Source organism: Macaca fascicularis, chromosome 8, assembly GCF_037993035.2.
Source record: "Macaca fascicularis isolate 582-1 chromosome 8, T2T-MFA8v1.1".
Lineage (NCBI taxonomy): Eukaryota > Metazoa > Chordata > Mammalia > Primates > Cercopithecidae > Macaca > Macaca fascicularis.
The window spans coordinates 65469277-65494496 of record NC_088382.1 but is presented as its reverse complement, the minus strand read 5'-3'; the positions used below and the strand labels follow the sequence as shown (position 1 = coordinate 65494496).

General features: G+C 41.4%; 1 protein-coding gene and 1 pseudogene across 3 annotated transcripts in view; one reads left to right on the top strand and one right to left on the bottom strand.

The window, feature by feature from the left end:
* The window catches only part of XKR4 (XK related 4), a 427714-nt gene that overhangs the window by 10560 nt on the left and 391934 nt on the right, over nt 1–25220 (bottom strand). Inside the window, exons 3-4 of one of the 3 annotated variants that reach the window (XM_065519239.2) lie at nt 4326–7795; nt 450–553 (exon numbers count right to left, since the gene is read on the bottom strand). In XM_065519239.2, coding sequence (XP_065375311.1) covers nt 6849–7795 — 947 coding nt within the window. In that variant the 3' untranslated portion in view covers nt 450–553; nt 4326–6848. Of the gene's footprint in view, nt 1–449; nt 7796–25220 lie in introns of all 3 variants that reach the window. The other 2 variants (XM_065519236.2, XM_065519238.2) reach the window with 2 other exon arrangements.
* LOC102134520 (myotubularin-related protein 5-like) overlaps nt 20823–25220 on the top strand; it is a 48883-nt pseudogene continuing 44485 nt past the window's right edge.

Genomic DNA, 25220 nt, shown 5'->3' with positions numbered 1-25220 from the left:
TAGAAAAGAGTAAGAGTTGATGTCAGAAAACTATGATTGTGCTGCTAATAGCTAGACTGTGAGCTATTCTGATACAACTTTCCTTTTGTGCTTGACTGTGCATTGCCTAGCCATAAGAGTTGCAGAGGTCATACTTGTTGAATAAATGACTCAGGGAAAAAATAAAAGTGTAATGTGTAATCCTGATGACAAAAATTACCTGTTCTTTTTGGATCTCAGTTGTCTCATCTATAAAATAAAGTGATAAAGCAACACTTAGATTTCTTTTACATGCTATTTCCCCATAAAAATCAGTGACTTCTAATTTTATGTAAATTCATAAAGATCTCTTAAATCAAAGCAGAAAGATAGTTACTTGTATTTTAATATACTACATTCATATTGATCGTTGAAGATTTTTTAAAAATAAACACCAGGGTTGAGAAAATTTTTGGTTTATTATCGGCTACCTTTTTAGTATCAGTTCAAACAGCACACACACAGCTTACTAGGCAACAGTATCATTGAATGGGTTACAACTCAGTCATCTTGCAGACCTTCAGACATGCTACATCTAAAGTGAGAAGGGAAAGAACACATCAATTATTTTATAATTCCATTCAACAAATATTTGGTCCACACTTGCAGTATTATTTGCATCTAACACTAAGATAAGGTTCCTAGACTTATACGATTGTTCAAGCTAGTGGTTTAATAATCCTCTTAAATATTAAATTTTGTGACCTGCAAGATATTAAATAAAATTTAGGAAAAATTATGGCAGTGAAACAGAATTACCTTATAATTTAAAAACATCATTTCAAAGACTTGTTAGATCTCCCTTCCTTCCTTCCTTCCTTCCTTCCTTCCTTCCTTCCTTCCTTCCTTCCTTCTTCCTTCCCTCCGTCTCTCCCTCCCTCTTTCTTTTCTTCTCTCTCTATCTTGTTAAAATGCCAAAGTAAGCAATGGGGTTTAGTTTTTTTTCAGTCTGCTTAATTGGATGAAAACAGCATACACATATAAAATACGAGGGACGTGGCATCACGTTAATTTATGTTTATCACTTAATTGAATACATAGTAGAGCCATAGGAGGAGGACAGTTGCCTGGAATGGGAGAATAGCATTTATCTGCCTACTATGAGTTAGAGAGTTAAGGTAAAATTTAGTTACAGGTGATAGAGACTTCCATTTCACATCATTGACTGTTACATTTTTAACTGTTCATTTTGAAGGACATCTTTGATTTTTAAATAAAATTTTCTTGGGAAATTTTGATCATCAGACCATGATTCTCCTTCTTCTGAAGACTTGCCAAATCAGGACTAGATTTTGTGGGAAGAGTCACTGGGCTCCCAGAAGTCGCAGTTGTTGAAAGCTGTGCTCAACCCTCAGCCCCACTGTTTCCTAGCTTAGAGATGCTTGACATCTCTAAGCCAAAGTTTTGTCATCTGTAAATGGTGCTTAACTCACAGATGACAGTGAAGACTAAATGAAACCACATAGATACAGTTCTTAGTCCAGCACTACATGCCCAATAAACCATCCATCGTGATGAGCTACTCTCAATATGGGAGATAGAACCGTAAGAAAGTCTATGGGGAAATGAAATAACCGAAAGCAAGACTTGATTTAGGCAGCTTGTTTCTGACTTAGGCCGTCAGTATATTATGAAAATATTTCAAGGACATTGTCATCTCTTGTTTTGCAGAATATAGGCCTCAAGTTTGACTAAAGCTTTACATTTGGGGGCTAGGTCACTGCCTGCTATAAATGTGTATATATATATATATATGTGTGTGTGTGTGTGTGTGTGTGTGCGTGTGTGTGTGTGTGTGTGTGTGTATATATATATATATAAATAAATGCAAATGGCTGTTTGGCACTTCTTCCATGTGGCTTTCTGCCGTGAAAGCCGGCTGCTTGTGTGCTAGCCTAATTGCTTCAATTAGCAAAATTAAATGGCTCATTATGTTTTTATACAATTCCACCCACATTCTGCAGTTTTACTTTAGAATGAGTAATGATACTGTCGAGGCTGTTGATTGATAGTCTTGCCAGGTGCCCATTTTTAGGACAGCAACTAGACAAGACATATGTCAACACAGAGAACTCTGGAGTGGCCTGATGCTGCCACCCAGGTGCCTATGTGAAGAGGAGAGATGCCACTCGAATGCTCAGGGCATTTCATGGCCTGATACAGGTCCAGACAAGAGTCTCAGAAATGGGGGATAGAGTGGAATCACCCATCCTTGGCCATTTTGAAACACTGGAGCATCAGGTGGGAGAAGGAATGTTACGAGTCAGAAGCTGACACAAGCGATCATTTTGATTGTTTTCAAAAATGACATTGGATTGCCAAGACAAAGGAACGTTGATCTGCCTCTGTCACTGAAATTATAGGAATGACCACCCCAGTCCTGCTGTGTTTTCACCATGCGCTTCAACCATCTTCTGAGCTATAATCTGAGTGACAGTATGAGCTATTTTTAAAAAGGCTTTAAGGAATTCTCCTTAGCACATAAAAATGCAGGCATCTCATCCAAGCTTTATATAGAAACTGCAATAGCTAATGGCAAAGATATGTGGAAAATGCAAGGGAGCATATATTTAGTCTAGAAAATGGTTCATTAGAAAAAATCTCTGGATTCTTGTCTAAACATTGTGTCAGAACTTGTTTCCATTCAATGGCATTTGGTATATTTAAAAGCAAATGTGTAACCTTACACAATCCTGGTAAGGACAGAAGAGGTTTTCTTTGCTCAATTCAATCTGTTCAGAGAAAGAAACTTTGAAGTCACACAGAACTATTTTATTCAGCTGTTTAAAAGATGAGATCCTTAAGAAGTGATAAAACTCATTCGAGCTAAGAAGTGCTGAATTATATCTAGGTATTTCCAACTGAAGTTCATAAGTGTGTTGGTCTTATAGATGGACTGTAAGCTTGGGTTGGTTTTGAAAAAGCAGTAGGAAAATGCTTCTTTTCTAAAAAGCTTATGTACACTTTATATGCATAACATACCACTTTATATGCATTCAAAAGCAGTATATACTTTATCCTTTTCATCTCTGTTACTTTAGTTGGAAAGTGTGTGTGTACATACATATACGTGTACATATATACACGTATATGTATGTACACACACACACTTAAAAAGAGCATATCATTTTTAAAAAACAGCCATTGAGTTTTCAATTACTCTCATTCACTTTTAATTGGTCTGTGCAATCACTTCCTTTACTCATAGAGCAAAATAAATTGGGCATTTTGAAATTAACCATAAACACTTCATTTTACTTTTATCTTCAGATTATCTTTTGCTAATACTTGAATTATATATTCTTGCCATGTCAGTAAGAGAATTTATTATATTTGTTGGGTTAACAGCATTTATCATAAATGAGTAGTAACTAAGTGTCTGCAAAGAATGTTACTGAACGAGACAGTACATAGTTAAGTAAATAAGCAAAGAGGATTTAAAGGACATAGTCATTTTGCGAGATTTTGACTTACATGGAAAAATTATTTCCTTTTCTTTCACACAAACAAAGTGTCACTATGGTTAAGATACACACAAACACATTATATATATTCATTAAACATGTTTTCATATTTAGAAATGCAAGTTTAAAAGTAAAACAAATTACAATGTTGTTCCTTTCGAAAATTTCCTGATCCTATGCAAAAAGTGAGTAAGAGCAGATCTCCCTCTTAAATGGAATCAAAGTGGACTCAGACATGGAAAGGAGCCTGCACATAAGGAATGCACCATTTCCAATTTTTTTCCTTTGGGATTCTCCGGTTACTGTCTGTGTAGGGTTTAATGGCAGACTGAAAAGGAAATGTTAGAATTAAAATATAAATACAAAAATTAAACTTTGTTTCTTTGTACATTGACGATGTCTCTTTAAATCTGAATACTTTAAACTCTCTGTTATCTGTGCCTCTACAAAACGAGTAAAAGTTATTATCACCACAACAGTCTGGTGGCAGTGTATTGCTTCCTGAATCATGGAAGCAAGGCTAAATCATGATTTACCTCTAGAGTAAGTTGTTTTGCTCTCGTAATCTTTTGAAAGGTTGTAATTCATCACATCGTTGATATGTTCTTTCCTTAACAAGAATTCATGCCGAATTAAAATATCATAATCTCCAAGTATGTTGGATAACAGAGTATTTACAGTATTTGGGAAATCACTGAAAAATTCAACCTTCTTACATTCTCCTGACTGCCAATCTCACCTCCAAGTCAAAGCACAGTACATCATTTTTAATTGACATAGTATTCATTCTGACTCTTAACATGTTGAATGAGAGATCAAGTTGAGAAATAACTTAGAACTTACATGATTGAAGCATGATGGGGCCTGTTGGGTTTGTGTTGATCGATTGACTCTATTAGATTGTAATCTGTGATTTACTCATAGAATCAAAGGTATAGTTCAACTGAGAAACTCAATTTCCAAAGATCATCAGTTAAAAGTTGTCTTGGAAACAACGAAGCTAATAACTCAAGGTTCTGCACAAAAGTGAAGAATTTGCCAAAATCATCATTTTTTTCCTTCTACAATGGGGGGTGGAATGTTTTCACCATGTGCTGACAACAAGAGCCTTTTCCTGGGCCTTTACTGGTGACTAGGTAATCTTCCCACATCCCAACAAAAGATTAGTATTTTTTAGTGGAAATCTTGCTTGGAGGATCAAATCATGGAGTACTAGGAAGTATGTCTACTTATAAAAATTGTCTATTTTTTTAAAAAAATTGATTTGGGGCTTTGTACCAAAAGAAGTCCTAGGTTGAGCCCTCTGTTACTTCCTGTGATGTCATTGTGGGGACACAGTCTCTGGATGACACACCCATTACAGGTGGTGGCTAGAGAACTGGACTCCCTTATGTGAATTAGTCCAAATAACCAAATAATTAAGTTAAACTTTTTTTCTTTTTCTTTTTTGGTGGTTTGACTAATACTTAATCTATCAGTTGGGTTAATATAAAACCAGGGAAGGAAGTTTAAGACATCTTCCACTGTGGTCAGGTTTGTTATAATGGATGGATGAAAGTAATCATTTACATCTTTGATTTCCTGGGAAACATTGGCCAGTCTTGACAAGCCCTTTCTATTTAAGCTGATTCTCTCTTCACCTGATATTCTGATAGCACCCCTGGCCAGGTTCCTGGGGGCACCAACTTGCAAAGTAGGGTGATCTTGCAAGAGACAAATGTTTTCAATCTGCTGAGGCAGGCTGATGGAATTTGTGGACCAGTTTCTGACATCCCAAGTAATTATGACGCTTAAAGTGTTTTAAACGATTCCAGGTCTATAAAAAAAGTGATGATGCCTATGTGTATACCCTATATTTTTTATTACAAAAATATTGAAATAATCCATGAGTTATTCCACTCTGCACCAACTATAAAAAAATACTATCAAAGTTTGACCGGCACTTTTAATGCAACGAAAAGCACCATGACCAAGGACACTGAGAACAGAAAGCGGGGAACGTTTACTTGCTGTACGGAGGTATTTAAAACCCAGAAGCTTGTTGTAAGAGTGCGACTTTACAGATGATTCAAATACAAATCTTAGCTGGATATAGTGATAAGCCCTCTATCAGTTCAGAAGGGTTTTTTCATAGCATATTCATTGCATCTGTCTGCTCATACTTACTAAAAAGTGTCCCAAAGCCTCTAAAAGACATATCACTTTGACCTTGGATTGCGGGGAGCAAAAGTCTGTACACAGTGGAGAACTTGACTGCTCGTTCTCTTGCCTGCTTTTAGGGGGCTCATGCCAATCATTCTCAGTTGTTCGGGGCTTCCACGTCAGTCCTGTGGTTGGATGGTGTTTGGCACTAGAAAGGAGTGGCACGGCCTCTTCCAGAGTCGGCGTCTGCCTATTGTCACACAGAGCCACTCATTCTGCGTCTGGAAACAGATCCGGTTGCAGCCCATTCCTCTGGTTCGTGCAGCACTGCCGTTATGTCCCAATAGGCGCTGCACATGACTGGGAATCAGACTCTCATTTTGCCTTTTTCCCCACTTCCTCTTTGTGTACCTATTACATTTTTGCAATTGAATACTGAATCATGATTACTATTTAATTTACATCATAAAGTTATTGAGCTCCTTGGTCTTGTCGAAAGCCATACATGGGCTGCATAGGATTTCTGTCAAAAAGGATGTTCACAACAGAAAATTTAAAATATAAAACAAATCCTGAAATGTGTAGAAAATGAACCATTCCATCAATGCTAACACATGTGTAAACAACATTTGGGTTTGCTGTCCATTGGATAGGATTTTCACACGTGGTATGGATTTCCAAATGAGAAAATGGTTTATGAATTCTTTTCTAAGCAATACTATTTTTTTTTTCTCGAGGGATATTTCTCTCTTTCTTTGTTTTTATATTCCTGCGGGAATCAGAGCTTTGCATCAAAAAAAGTCACCTAAGCTTTTTTGACAGAGGACTGGTGTTAGTGTGTGTATGTGTGTATGACTGAATCTATTTTTATGGAAAGATCAGTTAACACCATCAAGACGCCCTAATGATTGGAGGCAAAATTTTCCATAATAATAGTACCCTCTGGTGGGTGCACCCAAGACCGTGCAGGAGGAGTTTGGTAGCAATGGAGAGTCCTACTAAGCCAGCGTCATTCTTTCAGGTGGAGTCAGAGACTCTTGGGTGCAGCTGTTTTGGAAGGAGACCAGCTGCCCCCAGCCAACAGGATCAAATGATAATGGTGATGACGGTCACTCTAGGAACTTCACAGCTCACTGCCCTGCCCTAGGATGAAGTGTCATTATGGCCACAGCCCTGCTGTCACCCCTTCATCTGGATGTTGTGGGTCCTGCAACTCCTTTTGCTTTATAAAGTGGTTTCGTACTCCAACCGCTCCTGAATAAGGGCATCATCTTTGTACTGCAGCCTTGGAGGAGATGGGGAACATTCAAAAGCTAAAATAGCCTTTCGGAGGCTTCGGTCCAAAACATGCCTCTCCCATGCTGGGTACCTATTCCTGAACAAGTCAATTTTAATGACCGATTCTTCAATCCGTGGTGGGCGAGATGATGGGGTGGATGGGGCAGTGGGTCTCACCTGAAAGACAGGTACACACCCATCCCGCTCTGCGAATTTCTGATCGCGCTCGCTGACAACACTGCGGTTGTTTGAGATGGACCGTAGGGTGCTTGTGGCCACGTCTGGGGGCAAAGTGAAGGCAGCGGCTGGGTCCTCACAAGCACAACTTGGTGACTGCCCGAATCTGGGTCCATTGGGATGAAAGAAGGCATAATACATCAGCATAAAAACAACGCCAGTTAAAAAGCTGCTGAACACCACACACAGCGCTGGAATGGCAAATGCGTCTGCAATCTGGGGAGCCTTGTAGAGGTACCAGAGGGCACTCAAGGCTGTATTTTCCAAAAGGATCACAAAATAGTAAATGAATAGCCTGCAGCGTGTCCTGCCTTCCTTGACATTGAACCAACTGAAGATGTAGATAATCCCCACCACCATGTCGAACACAATCTCTTCCCATTTGGTGATACAGAATTCTGTCTCACAGTGGACGATCCAGAAGGTCATGATGCACCAGTGAAGGACGATGAAGATCCCAAAGTACAGCTGGAAAACCGAGGCAAAGAGGGCAAACGTGATGACCCTGGCGGCGATGGTGAAGAAGTGCCAGCAGAACTGGATGATGACCGCCATGTAGCTGATGGGCTTCTTGTCATCTCGAGAGTCCCGGAGGGCCTTCTGATAGGAGGCCAAGGCCCAGGCCAGGGACACGAGGGAGGCTGCCGCTGTGAAACCTACAAAGGCAAACAGGAAGACAGTCTGTCAAAAATCAGTTGCAGCAATGCCCCCTGGAAGTCACACAGAGCTGGGGGCTTGGGGAAGGCTGGCTTTGACCTCAGCAAAGGCTCTTAATTTCTTTTTTTTCTTTCTTTTTTTTTTAGACAGAGTCTAGCTCTGTTGCCCAGAGCGATCTCGGCTCACTGCCAGCTCCACCTCCTGGGTTCAGGCCATTCTCTTGCTTCAGCCTCCGCTGAAGTAGCTGGGGCTACAGGCGCCCACCACCACGCCTGGCTAATTTTTCATATTTTTAGTAGAGAAGGGTTTTCACCATGTTAGCCAGAATTTTCTTTGGGTTTTAACTCAGATGGGGATCCTCATATCTGTCCTCTCTAAGGCTCACCATATGGAGAAGTCATGAAGCTAATAGGAATGCTCCTCAAACCCAGCATGGGTGTGAGGCCTGGAAATGGGGTGGAGTTTAACTGTCTGTATTTGGTGTAAATGGACTAAGGAGGTAGTTCTGTGAAGTGGGAAAATAACCATGGACCGGAGGCTGTCGGACCCAGGTTGCTGTTTTAACTTTGCCACTTACTACCCTCATGTCCTGACACTATTGTTAAAACAGATGTCCTCATTTTTAAAGTGGATGATCTCCAAAGCTCCCTGTCAGCTTTGTGATTCCATGATTGAAGGGGATATGTAATCACAGGAAACCAGGGACTAGCTAGTTTATCTTTCTGCTTGGAAGCAGGATTAAATGTAGCTTATTCACAAAAGACAGTTTATGCGTTCTTAGAAATAAAAGGTGTCTGTACAACATCCTTGGCAATGTTTCTTGTGATACCTGGTGCAGTTTGTCCTAGTGCAATCTGGCACTCTTCCTGCAGCTTTCATCTGTTCCTTACTGCCTTTCCCATAACAGAAGACATGTCTGCTCCCTGTCTTCATCTCTTAGCTCTTCATAGATTAAAGATTGTACTGAAATTATTTTACAGTCACTTCTCTTATTTTATCATTTTATTGGCCCCATTCGGTTGGTATTCCCTCTAAAAGCAGGCTTCCAAATGTTACAAGTAATTTTTTTTTTTTTTTTTTTTGAGACTGAGTCTCGGTCTGTCGCCCAGGCTGGAGTGCAGTGGCGCTATCTGGGCTCACTGCAAGCTCCGCCTCCCGGGTTTACGCCATTCTCCTGCCTCAGCCTCCGAGTAGCTGGGACTACAGGCGCCCACCACCACGCCCGGCTAATTTTTCTTTTTGTATTTTTTAGTGGAGACAGGGTTTCACCGTATTAGCCACGATGGTGTCGATCTCCAGACCTCGTGATCAGCCCACCTCGGCCTCCCAAAGTGCTGGGATTACAAGCATCTGCCACTGTGCCTGGCCAAAAGTCATTTTTATTGTTTTCCTCGACTCTTGTTCCACCTCCTGTGTGGCACAGTTCATCTCTATGGTCCAGATGTGGCCAGTGTGTCACCTAAAAACACACTGGCCTCCTTCAGGAGAGGGCTTTTATGGGAAATTCCTCTTTGTCACGGAAATGGTATGCCGATCTGCATCGCAGCTGGCTTCCTTAATGAGCTGAACCAAGACTCACCAAGACTAAGAATGCTCTCATCTATTTTAAAGTCCGGCTGGCTTTTTCTTCACCAAATCTATTATTAATCATAACCAGGCCCCATTAAAGCCTTTCTCTTCTTTTGGAAATAATAGAAGATATGTTGATTGCCAAGAGCTTATAATGGAATTGGTATTTTTACTCAAAAATATATTTTTTAGAGAAGAGCTGTTGTCTATGATCCTTGAAAAATGAAAAGGAAGTACTCTTGTGGAAAAAGGCCACACGAATTGACAGAAATACACTCAACCCCAATAATTATTTCTGATACATCCTCCTTGAGTAAGGTGAACTCCAAAGAACAATTATTGATAAGGAAAATATTTTCCAAGAGCCATTTCTCATATTTCCTCCCAATAAAGCCAGCAGAACAACTAGACGTGCTACACTAGGACCTTCAGGCCTTTCTTTTCTTTTCTTTTTCTGGTTAGCACAAAAATCTTTAATTGCCGTAAGTCACAGGCAGCTGTGGCGCTATTTATAGGTCAGAGACCAGTATACAAAGGAGTTTCTGATAATTTAATTTCTAAGCAACAGAGAACACCGACATCAATTATAAAACAAATTCTGGAGTGAAAAGAGGGGGAAGGAGAAAAAGTTTAAAAAATGACAAAAGAAGGTGAGAGAAATGCGAAATAAAAGGTAATGGGATAATGACTATGCGAACGTCTTAATTATCAGTTGGGGATCTAAGAACAAAAGGTTGTGCCGTTTTAATTTCTACGCCTTTGTAGGGTATAGAAGCCGCTCATATCTCTCTCCTTATGTGTACCATTTGCAAACGTGTAGCTTCTCACTAGACTGTGCTCCCTTTGTGGTTTTAAGCGGGGCGCCCAGCTCGATTTCTGCCCAGGAATGCCCCTCCTCTTCCTGCACGCCGGCCTCCTTCAGCGCAGCTGGGGCACAGCGCCGCCTTCAGGAAGATAATTGCATCGCAGGTCAGGCTCGCGCCAACCAAAGGGGCGTTGTCCACGGGGTGGTCAGAATGGTCTACCAGTGTGCGCAGGAAGACGTTACTTAAGGCTGCTTTCCAAAGCAGTGAAAAAATAGTAACAAAACTTTAACTACACAGTATGATGAAATGGTGAAATGATCTGTTATCAGATTTAAAAGAATAGAAACATTAGCCTCCTTCAAATTCCCCTGTAATCTCCACCCCTTTTATTGCGTGTCCTAAAAGAGTAAATCAGCCTACTTTTGACACTCCAGGAACTTGTTAAGATGATACTGTAGCCCTAGAAAAATGAAGGCTTTCTATCAGCTTTGCTCTCTCTATATCTTACAATTAAAAAAATCTATACCAAAGGGAAATTTCATGTCCCTGTGATACCCCCTTTATGAATTCTCTGCTTCAGCAATGAGAATTTCTCTTCTTCCTTTGTTGTTGTTGTCGATGATGACGATGATTTTTTGAGACAGTGTCTCACTCTGGCTGGAGTGCGGTGGCACGATCTCAGCTCACTGTAGCCGTCACCTCCTGGGTTCAAGCGATCCTCATGCCCCAGCCTTCTGTGTTTCTGTGTACCTGGGACCACTGATGTGTGCCACCATACCTGGCTAAGTTTTGTACTTTTAGTAGAGAGGGGGTTTCACCATGTTGGTCAGGCTGGTCTTGAACTCCTTACTTCAAGTGATCCTTCTGCCTTCCCTCCCAAAATGCTGGGATTTTAGGCATGAGCCACCGTGCTGGGCCTTCCTTTGATTATTATTAACTTTTTCGTCTGTTTAACAATTGATTTTTATAAGACAAATATATGCTGAACAGAAAATATGGGGTCATATTCAAGTTAAGACCCTTACAACTTCACAAATTCACAACTGCCACAGAACACTTAGTTCTTTTGCTCTTTATACAAATAATACAAGCTCAGTTTTTTCCAATGCCAAGGTAGACTTCCTTAGCAAGGCACGGCCTTATTCTTAGAGTTCTCTGGAGCTTCTGATGTGCAGTGGCACAGTGCTGGAGCACAGGAATCTGAGCACTCCTTTAGCTATTAATGTTTTTTTTAAGTTGTTATTTGAAAATAATTTCAAACTTACAGAAAAATTGTAAGAATAGAAATATTATATTGAACATGTATATTTCATTTGCCCCAATTGTCAACTGACTTTATCATTGCCCTCTCTCTGTCTCTGTCTCTCTCTCTCACCCATTTATGATTAAATGCATACATTATGGTCCTTTACCCTAAAATATACCAGTGTTTATTTCCTATGAATAGGGGTATTCTCTTACATAACCACATAAAGTTATCAACTTCAATCAATTTAACATTGATACAGTACTTTCAAAAAATCCACTATCAGTATTCTGGTTTCACCAATTGACATTAACAAGGTCCATTCCAAAATTTTTCTCCCCTATACAGGATAAAGTCTAGAATCAGGTACTACATTTAATTGTTGTATTAATTTAGTTTCCTTCAATCTGGAATATTTCCAAATACTTTCTTTGCCTTTATGACACTGGCATTGTTTGAAGAGTATAGTACTTGAAAATAAGAAAAAAAAGAAAAAAAGGTGTTCCTCATTTTGGGTTTACCTGCTGCTTCCTCATGGGTACATTCCCAGGCAGGAATATATGTGACATTGGACAATGTATTTTTTCAGCATCATCAATATACTAAAATATGAAGATTCCTTCAGTGGCCCCAGGAAAAAATATATAATGGGTCTGTCGGTCTTTTCTTTCAAAATAATGAATAGTGTATTACTCATGAAAACTTGCTTCTAAGATCAAACTATAAAAACAGCTACAGGGGACTAAAAGGGATTATATATTATTTCTTAAAATGTGAAAATAGGCGATAAGACCTTAAAGCTTACCTATTGCAATAATGTTATTTTATAGAAAAGAAATTGAGCTTCACTTTGAGAGGTTATCTTCCCTCTCTCCTGCCTCCCATTTATCTTGGGTGAAAATTGTCCTTCTCCAAAGCGAACCTCCTGCTTCCTAAACAAGGGCGCTAACAGTTAACCTGCCTTTCTCTGGATTCCATCTCTTCCTCTATAAGAGTACTTCCCCAGATCTTACAAACATGTAACGAGCCTCCTTTATCCCAGGAAACACCATTCGTGGGATTTTTTTTCTCTCCTCTTCTTTATTTCAGATGTGTCTCCTGTTTTCCCTCCTGTTGTTTCTTGTTCCCCCATTTGGTCTGGTTGTCCTTTAGCTACTGGCATTGCTTGGGATGCAGTCCTCAGTCCTCTTTCCATCTCAGCCTTTCTCTGGGTGACCTCACTCACTCCATGTCTTGAACCCAGCAGAGAGCAAATGCCCATCTGGACTCCCAGCCTTTCTGAGCCCCAGAACTGTATGTCTGACCGTGAGACCTGAAACCCCATGGACCTACGATGAAATACCTGGAAGCAATCTGGCTGTAGGTGACAACATTTGCTTTCTCGTGGAACGAACACAGTTCTTCTTCTCTTTATCCCCCCCTGTTGCTAGTGTAATGCCCTTCTCGGAATGAGAGGGAACATGAATTTCCAGATAGGCGGCCACAGTTCTAAGAAAAGGATTTTACCTGCAGCTTGACTGAAATGCCACGTCCAAAGTCACCCAAATCCATGTGTCCATAATGCAGACCATTTCGGGTCATTGTTTCTGTCACTGAACTGAGTCAGGCTGATCCTGATGTCTTTGCTTTCTTACTGTATCACAGTCTGACTAATCAATCTGACTTTGAATACAACAGTTCAATGACCATAAAGTTGGTATGACAGTTTATTCCATCATTTTGAACTGATTATCAAATGGATATGCATATAGAGAGATTCCTTGTTTTTTTTTTATGGTAGAGGAATTTGTAAATATTATAATCCAGGAGTTTTCATTTTGAAACTCTAGACTAGGAGATAGCTACTTCTAGCCCTTCAGATTTGTGCATCTGAATTATTGTAGACACTGCTGAGTAAGCCAGAGGCTAGTTTCTCAGAGGATGTCTAAGATACTTGTCCATTTTAAATAAAGATTTTTCAGAATAAGGGTTATGGGTCTAATCCTAGCTCACTAGTGAATTAGCATTTCAAGGGGAACTGACAGAAATCAATATGATGTAGTCCAAGCCAACAGCAAAAGTTTTGAATGTCTTCCCTCTTCTTTTTGCTTCTCATGGGTGTATGTTCCCTTTAGGGCATCTCTCTTCATGTCCTCGTTTTCCTCCCCTTCGTTCCCCTCCTCCCCTCCTTTAACTCTGCTCTCCCCTATTTCCTTTTCTTATTGAACGTAGTATGGAATTAAATTATTTAAAAAATAGTTGTATTAGGTGAACCCAGGAGGTGGAACTTGCAGTGAGCCGAGATCGCGCCACTGCACTCCAGCCTGAGCGACAGAGTGAGACTTTGTCTCAAAAAAAAAAAAAAAAAAAAAAAAAAAATTGCATTAATGACATGTTTGGTGTTCCCCAAATCTAACTCCACATATGTTCTTAAAACACAAGTAAAGCTCAGAATAAGAAAGGAAGGTACTCTATTTAAATGCCAGTTGTCTGCTCTAACTATACTTTTCTTTACCTTTGCTCTGATTCCTGTGGCTTTGCTCCAAATTCAGATTCGATTTCAAGGCTTCCCACAGCGCCCATTAAAAGGACTCAACATCACTAACCTCTGCTTTTCATCACAAGTAAATTGCTTTCCTATAACCTGCCTCTAATTTGTGTCTAAAAGCAGTTTGAATGAGAGAGGTAGAGAATTATTTGTGTTAGGATTATAAAAAATGATAGCTAATGTAGTCCTGGTTGATAGCAGGTGTGTGTGGTGGGCAAAAACTCTATCATCTCAACTTATGCATTATTTCCTGTAGGAAATAATGTATAAAGGGTTAACGTCGGTTGTAAAACCCCCCTTGAAAACATTATAATCTGAGTCCCTTTGATTTTGAAACCTCTAGACTAGGAGGGGGCTATCTCTGGCCCTCAAATGTAAATTGGTTCTCTCCACAGACATGTTTCCATACCAAGGTACCCCTTCCTGTTTTTAAGAGCGTGGATCCCGGTTTATAATTATGCTTCATTTTGTGCTTGTTTAATTATTGTATTTCTCACTACTGGGGGTCTTTTAGGCAGGGATAAATACCTGTTTATCCTTCTGTCCCCTTGAGCATTGCAAAGTGCTTAACATATATTCAGAATTGGCACTTAGAGGGAAAAGAAGGAGGGACAGAAAGAAAAAAAAGAAAGAGTATTCCAAATGTAGAGCTAGAACCACAGAGAGAATGAAATGTTCAAAAGATTTACACGATTCTTCGTTGTTTTTCTCTTCTGCTTCTTTAAAATTTCAGTTTGAGCTGCAAATGCCAAATCACTGTGTAATAAAATCTGAACTCCTGTTGTGTTGTTTGTGGTCTGGGTGTAAACAAGAATTCTTGGAAATCCCCAGAGCATGCTTCGTAGGATGTACAGCCTAATTCCCTAGATGGAAGAGGCTCGGCAAATTAACCAAGTGCTTGAATTCTTTGATTCTTCCACAGAGAGGATGAGCCTGTCATTTTCTTTCTCCCTAAGGAGGCCATAACCTTCCCCTGCGACAGGCAAGACTAAGTTTGCATTCTTAGAGAAACTTCTGGTCACTGGCCCACATTCACAGCTAAATTGCAGCTGGTGAGAAGGCCTCTTTTTTTTTTTTTGTTCTACCTTAAAAATTTACTATCATGAACATTTACAAACTTACAAAAAAGCAGAGAGAATAATAGAACAAATGGACCCTACATGCTGAATCAACTAAAGGGCTCTCATTGACTTCTCCCTTTCTCTTTATTTCCAGAGCCAGAACGGCTGTGCTGATGCCTGGGACTCTCTCGGGACAGCTTGGAAGGCCCGACCTGGCAGATCTCTGGGCCCACTGGAGCTCTCCCGCCTTGTCTTATACCTGCCTCTCTGTCCCGCCTTGTCTTGTACCTGCCTCTCTGTGCTCCAGGCACACTGCCATCTCTCCGTTTCTCAAATGCTATGTAAAGCTGTATTCTCTTCCCATAGATAGAAAATGCTGTGCTCTCCCTTGAAAAGCCGCTCTCTCCAATTAATTCCCACTCATTCCTCAGTTTTCAGATGAAGCATCATTCATTCCTTCTGGAAACCTTTTCTAACCCCTAACACCCTTCATTGGTCCTCACATACCCTGGCATGCCTGCTTTAGCTCTGTATCTGTGCAGGTACTGATGGATGTGACCCCAGGAGGGAGGGTGTGCAGCCTATGGCTCACCACAGTATCCCCAGCACCTGTCACTCTGCTTGCCTATTAACTTCTTAAATTAGTGCATTTTCCCCTGTCATTAAAAAAAAAACTTTAATTTTTTCATTTGTATATACTGACAGAGCACAAGTACAGGTTTCTTGCGTGCATATGTTGTGTTGTGGTAAAGTCTGGGCTCTATGTGTACCCATTACTCAAATGGTAAACACTGTGCCTGAGAGGTCATTTTTCAGACCTCACCCCCCTCCACTCTCCCACCTTTTGGAGTCTCCAATGTCTATTATTCCACTCCATATGTCCACATGTACACATTGTTTAGCTCCCACATGTGAGTGAGAACATGTGGTATTTGACTTCCTGTTTGAGTTATTGCACTTAGGATAGTGGCCCCCAGTTCCATCTATATTGCTGCAAAAAACATGATTTCAGTCTTTTTTATGCCTGCATGGTATTTCCATGGTGTACATGTACCATGTATTTTTTTTAATCCAATCCTCCTCTAACGGACACTTATGCTGACTCCATATTTTTGCTATTGTGAATAGTGCCATGATCAATACACAAGTGCAGGTGTCTTTTCAGTATAATCATTTCCTTCCCTTTGGGTATGTACCCAGTAGTGAGATTGCTGGATGGAATGATAGTTCTAATTTTAGTTGTTTGAGAAATCTCCATACTGTTTTCCGTAAAGGTTGTACTGATTTACATTCCCACCAACAGTGTATAAGCATTTCCTTTTCTCCACATCCTTGTCAACATCTGCTGTTTTTTTGACTTTTTAATGAATGAGTACATTTGCCATACAGTAGCTATTCTCATATCATTTTTCTGTCTTCCCAACATCTTGACTTCCCTTTTTCTCTCCTCATTTCTTCATCCTTTCTGTTGGTTTCAACATTTTTAGAGGAAATTTAAAGTATGTTCTCACAAGTAGTTTTAAGAATGGATGATTTACAACATAACCCTACTACAGAGGTGAGATGATCACATGACCATTCATTACACATATATCTTCTCCTCACACTCTCACCATAATTTTTTCCCCTAAAGGCATAGTTTCTAAACAAACCAACCGACTAACAAATACAATACTGAAATTTAGATGGCAGTATGATATTGATTTCTTGTAGTCAAGAAATTTTATAGTTTGTTAAGTGCATATGAGGCTCGTAATCATAGACAAATTAAGAAGGAACAAGCATTTGTTGGGCCCTTGCTTTGTCCACAGTGATATGTTAGGCAACTACAGCCTTTGTGCAATTTAAATGTCATAATAACACTTTGAGGCAAGTATTATTTTTTTGCAAACAGGGAAACAGAACCAAAGAGAGGTTAAAAGACTTGCCCACACTCATGTAATTAGCAAGGAGAACAGGCATCAGAAGTCCTGCTTCCAAAACTCTGTCCTTCACAATGGATTGGTATGGTTACCTTCACCAACAACTGGAGCATGAGACTCACAAGTGCAGGGAGGTCTCAAATCTCCCACAGTTCACACTCACGGGGTACATGGCAGGCTGTGGAGGACCCTGGAGGTCTTTAACTCTTGCCCCCTCTTTAGGTACCTGCTCCCTAATGGGCTTCCCTCACACCAACTCCTGCAGGCCTATAGCAACCATATTGGTCCCAAGGTCAAAGGATCCCTTTTGGATTCTTTTCACAAAATGGATCAGAGGCACAAGCACCTGGGAGGAAAGCCATGCTTTTCTCCTCTTTGCACTTTCTGATGTAAAAGAGGCCTCCTAGTCTTCTTGGGTTTTCGCCTGAGGAAAGACAGTTCCATATTTGAGTTGAATCATATGATCTAAGAGTAGCAGGTCACAAAATGAATATCCAGAGCCAGAATGGCTTCCCATTTCTGTAGTGTGTTTAGAACTTGTCTTTTAGTTACAAGTATGAAAGCAGTAGATCCTCTTGGCTGGAACCATAGCTAATTAACCTAGTTGAAGTAAGGTAATAATTGAAAAAAAAAAAAGGTGACACCTTCTGTGCTCAGATCTTTGCTGAGTGCAGTGAAGGGAAGGAAGGTAATACAAGCTCCACCCAGTCTAGGGCTTTCTCAGTATCCCTGCACTGAAGCCTTTTTATCTCTGTTTTAAACCTTGTAATAGCTCTGATTAGAAATATTTAAATGCAATCTGCATGTTGTGCACATGTACCCTAGAACTTAAAGTGTAATTAAAAAAAAAATTTTAAATGCTTTAATATGTTTACTTTTGGTAGGTATATACTTTCTTTTGGTAATCCCTTTGGAGGATTTCTACTTCTTTGCAAGGCAAATTGTAAGGCTGCTGAGGAGGTGATAAGGCAAACAATGAATTCAAATTAAAAAAAATTTTAATATAGAAAGAGTTGAAGAAAGTTGTTGGGAGAAGCGAAGTGTCTCTCCTCCTTCTTGACAAATATGGAAGATTCTTTCCTTCTGGTTGGGAAAACACATCTAAGATTATCTCACATAGCTCCATTCCATTATAAAATGTAGTTTTTTATTAAAATTTCTCAAGAAGACAAATATTTTAAGGGTGGGAAATTGAAACTATCTAAACAATATTTTCTTTGAGAAAAAAATTCTGTAAATGGGAGAAAGCAAGAAGACCCTCTTTGTTCAGTACTACATATTACATGATTAACTTTACACTAAAAATAAAACGATGATAAAATAAGTAACCTGAGATGCTCAAAAGAATTAAGCTTTTGTTTAGAGTAAGTTTATTTTCCATCCCACTTAAAAAAAAAAAAAAGATACTGCATGATTTTTTTGTTTGTTTGTTTTTTGTAGCTTTTCTACTTTCAGGGGCGGGTGAGAAGTGAAAAGGGAAACACAGATGGAGACAGGAAGACAAGCTGTGTCCCTTTCTTACCTGTCCACGAATGACATGGCTAGAAAACAGCAAGGTTAATCCGCATTTAAAGATCCCAGCATGCTTTGGGAGGCCGAGGTGGGCGGTTCACTTGAGGTCAGGAGTTCGAGATCAGTCTGGCCAACATGGTGAAACCCCGTCTCTACTAAAAATACAAAAATTAGCCTGGTGTGATGGCACATGCCTGTAATCCCAGCTACTCGGGAGGCTGAGGCAGGAGAATCACTTGAACCTGGGAGGCAGAGGTTGTAGTGAGCTGAGATCAGGCCATTGCACTCCAGCCTGTGCAACAAGGGTGAGTGAGACTCCTTCTCAAAAAAAAAAAAAAAAAAAAAAAAAAAAGAATCCCAGCATGTAGCAAGCACGCATTGCTATGTGTCTGACTTTTTTCTCTCATTTATTTCTCACAGCACTACTTCTTCAATGTAAATATTTTGCCCATTTTACGGATGAAAAAACTGAGGGTTAGAGAATTGAAATAATCTTACCCAGAGGGGGCACACTTTTTCTGTAGAGGCCCAGATATATATTTTGGGCTTTGTCGGCCATGTGGGTCTCTGTCACAAGCATTTGGCTTGGCTGTTGTTGAGAGAACACAGCCATAAATACTTAAACAGATGAAAAAATAGGAGGTGGGCCGGATGCGGTCCATAGGTCTCAGTTTCCTGGCCCCTCACTCACTTCACTGGTGGACACATTTCTAACAGATAACAGAAGTAGGATTTATACCCACATTTTTCTTACTTTGAAGTCCTTACACTTTTTCTTCTATGCATCGAAACATTTTAGGCCAATTGTGAAACCTGGTAACTTAAAGAAGCTTTTTTAGATGGTTGCAGTGTGGGCATAGGTCGTGCTGTCTGCATGAAAGCCCAGAGGCACGGTGGCCAGCCAAACAACCGAACAAACCTACGGAACCTCCTGGTGTCAGCACGTCTTGTACACAAGGTGGAGTCTGGACGTGAATAAACCTCTTGAAAAGGGACTCTTTCCACCTGTAGGTATCTGTTAAGGACCGCAGATGCCGTACCTCAATACGCTTCCTGATCATTTCTAGGACAATAGGCAGGCACTTGCAGGGTGAACAGGCACGATAGGTTCAGGCTGGTCCCCTGGGCACTTCATTCTGCCCCTATTTGTGAGAAGGGCAGTTCCTTCACCCAGCCTCGCCCCCGACCATGCTGGCCAAAGCCTCTGAGATGGAAATTTAGCTGTTCCTCCTTCCCAGATGTCCCTAAGGTGCCTTTGTAGTCTGCCATGCATGTGAATTCGATGGCCCACATGCCACAAAGCATCCTCGAGCATCACCAATATTGACAGTTACTGGCCTATTTAGGGGAATGTGTAATGAGTGCATCCCTGGGAGAGTGAGTCTGCATCCCTGGGGTCTATAATCAAGTGTGAATTTTAATGAGAACTACTGTCCACTCACCCACATTCAGAGTTATTCATGCTTCGAGGACTTGGAAGGGGTCCCAGATACGAGAAATAGTGACACTCATACTACCTCACCCTGGGACCAGGGTAAATGAAACTAAGAAGCACAAGACAAGCTTTGCAGCAGGTGTTGGGGTAGGTGGCACAAGTAGAGGTGGTGCTGGCGTGGGGTGTTTGTCATCACACAAGGTGGCACCAATATTTGCATTTGTGAACATTGAGACCTGCAGCCCTTTTCTGGTAAGAGAGCTGGGAGTCTGCTTAAATGGGACTCTGTCTACCTGGTAGAGAGGAAAGCAGAAAGAACGCCTGTGGTGGGAGAGTTTCCCAAGGAGAGACCCCAGAGAGAACACACCGGCGTGCCCACCCGTGGAGGGGTGCATTGGGAGCTGTATTCCAGTGACCTGCGAAGGCCCAGACTCAGATCCTCCCACTTTTTCTTCCTCTCTCCATCCCTCTCTCAATTCTTTCCTCTTATAAATGTTTATTGAACACCTACTAAGTGCCAGGCACTAAGGACACAAACATCGTTCCCTAGAGGAACTGAAAAATCAGCAAGGAAGACAGACATATATTTTCAACACACATATTTACAGGATGGTGAGCAGAGTGTAGAGAAGAGAGAAGCTGTGCACTAAGGCTTGGTCCAGGAGGGGAAAAGCAACTCAAGAAGAGACAGTCACAGGCCAAAGCTTGCAGGTGTGGCTGCGGCTGGCCTGGGTGTGTCTGAGGCAGGGCTGAGGCGGGCTGGCCGGAGGAGGCAGGAGGCCGTGGTCATGATATCCCAGACAAAGGGACTCGGGCCTCAACCTGAGGCAGTGGCACCTCCGGCAGCCACCTAGCAAGGCACATTAGGATCCCTGAGTGGGCAGAGTGTGCCAGAGGGAAGGGGACCCTCCAGACAGAGGTGGGAGGTATCTCAATACTTGGGCGAAGATGGCAGTGAGGGTGAGAAGCAAGTTCTGTGGAGCTCTAGAGGATGCAGAGGTCATTCCGGGAGCTGCATGCCTCCGGGCGAGTCACGTGACCTCACCCAGTTTTCATGGATTTGAGTGAGTGAGTATCAGTGACACAGTGTGTCCGTTAGAGCACTCTGAACAGAAACGTTTCTCTATAAATATAATCGGCCATTCTGAACCCTAGCTTTGCTTGCAGTTTTGCCCTCCCCATCCCACTCTCCCTCTGGAGCTTTTCAATGCCCTGGGATTGAAGGAAATTTTATTGGAGGAAGTTGGTTTGAATAGAATAGCATGACAGAGAAAGAATACAATAAAAGCTACAAGCTACAGAGTAAATTATTTTTTTCTTCCTTAGAGATATAAAATAAATGCTTTTGATAGGATAATATTTTTAAAAATCAGCTCAAAGTATGAGGAAAAATACTGGCCATTAATTACCTGTGCAGAATGTGTGCTTAATATTATTGGCTTAAAGGCCTATGCAATAGAGGCCACTTTGTTGGAAAAAAGGAAGGGCCAAGTCGAAGCTGTTCCAGGATTTGCAGAGAAGTCTGAGACAGAAGCAGGTTTTAGCGGCTTCATTCCTCAGGATTTTCCTGAATTGTGTACAAGAAAGGAGGGCATGGCCCAGCTCATAATATAGGGTCTCTATATGTGGGGGTTCCTCCCGAAGCTGAAAAGGAGGCAGAAAGGGAAGGACCTGGGGGCAAGGGGCTGGTTGGAGGAAGGCAGAAGGTAGAAGGAATGCCTGTCCAAACCCTTCTGAGGTTCTGGGATCCCAGTGGACACTTCCTTTTTCTGCTTTTGATTGCTTGTTTCCTGGCTTCATTCCGCAAAAAATTTCTAGCAGAAATGGATGCCCTTTAAAAATATCTCACCTTTTACACACAGTAGCTTTCTCTAAGGATTTCAATGTAGAATTGGTTCCTTGGCCTGCGGGGTTCAGGGGGAGCAGGAAAAGGGCTTTTTCTGTGTGTCTGGGGTGGGGAGAGACTGGAACCGCGGCTTCTGTCCTATTTTCCAGGGTCCCACCCATTAGGTTGCTTCATTTTTACTCTATCAATAAAAAGAATGTAGCTTGCTGCTGGGACCATTTAATAATGTAGCAATAAATTGTGCTTTCAAGCCCAGCAATGCCTTTCTAGGTGATTTACAAAACACGGCTCAATACCCTGAGGACATGTGTGGGTAGCATTCTCTGCTCTAAGGGTTGGACTGGCTTGACTGGCTCAGAGAAAGTCCACCGGGTGAGGACCCCAAGGGCTCAGAAGTGGCCCAGCTTCTCAGTCGCCCTTCCCATCGCAGGGCACGGTACCTGGGCCATCGCTCCTGCAACACTTAGGGCATCACGTGGCATGCTCCTTTACACGCTGTCTCTGGGAGATGCTCAGCGCTTTTGAAAAAGGAAGGAGTTTTTCCTGGGGAAGACAGACTATGAGAGCATCTAATAATATAATGAAGATCGCCTTGGAGAGGAGACTAACTCACTGCTGTGTTTTGGGAGCAGCAGCTTGATCTGAGCTGACACAGTTTAGGATTTAGGATCAGATATGGGGTGGCAGGGGGCCACACTGGGGGCCCTGCAGGGCTTTGGGAGAGTGGACTCCTCTTCATTCCCATCTGCCCATCCCTGAGTTGAGGACTCCATCAGGTGCAACCTCCTATCTGGCCTCCTGGTCCCCCCTCTTTAGTTTGTAATTAAAATGAACTGTCTATGATGGAAATCTGATCAAATATCTCCCCAGCTGAAAACCCTTCAAGGACTCCCTATTTATGTCCCCACAAGATAAATGACATACCAAGTCCTTCCAGAATTGCACCCTCCCTGCTTCTCCCCGACTTTCTGCCTGCAGACCCTCTTCCTCTCTCTCCTGGTCTCAGGGTCTCCTTTCTCCACCCGACCTGGAGGACTCCCGGGATCCCGGCTCAGGAAGCCCCTTTGTCCGTTTCCATCCACTCCTTCACCAAGGCCTTCTGCAGGGCCTTCTTACAGCATTGACCTTCCCGCAGCATTGACCTTCCCTGAGGACTCAGCTTGTGGGTGTCTCTCCTGCCCCAGGAGGGGAGACACAGGGGCCATTCTGCCTGCTGGGTGGGGGCACATCACTTGAAGCCCAAGTAGGTTCTACTCTTAACTCCAAGGACTGTGCTGGGAGTAGGGGAGAGAGAGGCTGTGGAAGTGCTTTGTAAACTGCAGAGTTTTACAAATACTAGGTATTACCTCCATCATTCAGAAAACAAGTCCAAAGGAAAGAATCTCACAGTCTTGGTTACCTAGGAGCACTACGAACTTTCTTTTAGAAAATCTCTGGCTGTGAGAGATGCCTTCCTTGCCAAAAGGACAGATGATCAGACCTATCAAGGATCCTTCTGGTCTAGGGTTCTTAGAGGATGAAATGGCTGGCACTTTGGCAGCCTTCAGAATCTTGGTGTGTGATAACCAGCTTCCAGGTTCAGGAGTACCAAGGTCAGTCCAGCCAATCTTTTCTAGTATAACCTTATTTTTAGAGAGAAATAAGTCTTTCACCAGCTTATGTGAGTTACTTCCATATTTGTCATGGATGATTATAGAGAGATTCTTCCCCATACAGACTGCTAGGAATAGGAGTCACCTTTTAGCAGACCTGCCTGCCAAATTTTGAGGTGCTCTATTAATTACTGTATTTTTTAAATAACAAAATTCTGTTTGGGAAGGCCTATATATTTGAAATGACCCAAATCATTGCAAGTTTGGGCTGATTATAGAGATTTACTGACAGAACCAGTGAAACAAAGAAGGACAATATGGAAACAAAAAAGGAAGTACAGAAATTTAATTCAGTTTAAGAAGCATTCCTGGAAGTATGAGTTCACAATTAAATTTTGGATCTTACAAATCAGCCTCTTAAAGCAACATAGTGGGTAGTTCTGAAGATCATAAATGGCAAGAAAGAACCTGGGTTAGGTGTTGTCTCTAGTAAACGCCTCACACACCTGTTCAGAGCAGTGCTGCGTCTTCAACAGGCAGCGGAGGACAGAGGCGGTGCTCCCCAACTATGCCTTCTAGAAGACTGAAAAATGATGATGAAGGAAAGAAGTAAACTTTTTCAGTCCACATATTATTTGATTCGTATTTGTGACTCAGTTAATGAGTCAAATAGTATACGTTAACATTTAGCCTTTTCATCTCCAGTTCCAAAAGTTCATATACTTAAGTTGGCTTCAAAATTGTTTTATATATTCTCCTTTCATTGGAAAAATGGAGGGTTGCTTTATACTAAGAATTACCTCAAAGTCAAGTTAGTACATGAATCCTGTGTCCCAGGCAGTCTGTAGCCTGAGTTCAGTGACCCTGATGAATAAGCAGCGATGACTCCATTCGCTTTTGATATTGTTGTGGTCTTTTCTGATTTCTTTATACTCAGTTGTTCAATTCACTAAACACTTATTGAATGCCCACCTTGGGTTGCCCCGGACTAGCCCCTGGGAATGCTGAGGGCCTCCACCTCCTTCTCCCTTGAACCTCTTGTGTTCTCTGAACTATATCTGGGTCTAGACCTCAATCATCCTTCCAGGCTGACAATTCTGTGATGCTTGTTTGAGCCATCTCCTTTGAGAAACCCATCCTGTCCTCTCCCATCTGGTGGCCAGAAAGAAACTCCTCCTCTGTGTGCCTTGTTGAGCTACTTGTCAGCCTTTCTCTTTTGTGGCATTCATGAGGGTAGGGACTGAGATCAATTCATTGCTGTACTTCCAGAAACAGAAAATGTCTAGCACAGTTGATAATTATTTGATAAATTGTATTGAATTGAACAGAATTGAATTTAGAGATGTTCTAAATTGAGGTATGGCTTGGGTGCTGTTTTTGCTGATAAAAAAATACAAATGACCTGGATCAGGGACTGCTTATTAGTATCTTGGGGACTGAAATAGCCCTTTAGCACAGAACACATAAAACACAAATCATTAAGAATCCAACATGCATTTCTTTCCTGACCAAGACATGTTCCTAATAGGACAGAAGTAAGTTCAATTCATGCCATTACTGCTTGTAAAGGTTTTTCGATTAGGAATTTGTATGGTAGCTAGCAGTAAAAGAACAGTAATTTCCCAAGACAGAGACTTTTAAATGGAAGTGACCAACTCCAGATTCAAGGCTCTTTCTAAATCTTTGAAAATGGATGAGAATCAATTATTTTCAGCTTTTATAAATATATGTATAGGGGTGCTTTGATAATATTAAAGAAGCCAAGTCTAAGTTCTCAACAAAAACTCTGGATTTATACATGTCTCAGACTTTTGGGGTTAGTGCAATACAAGGGACTCAACAATTTGGTGATGCTGTTACATATGTGGTCCAAAGGCTGTGACAATCATGTGATCATTCTGAGGCCAA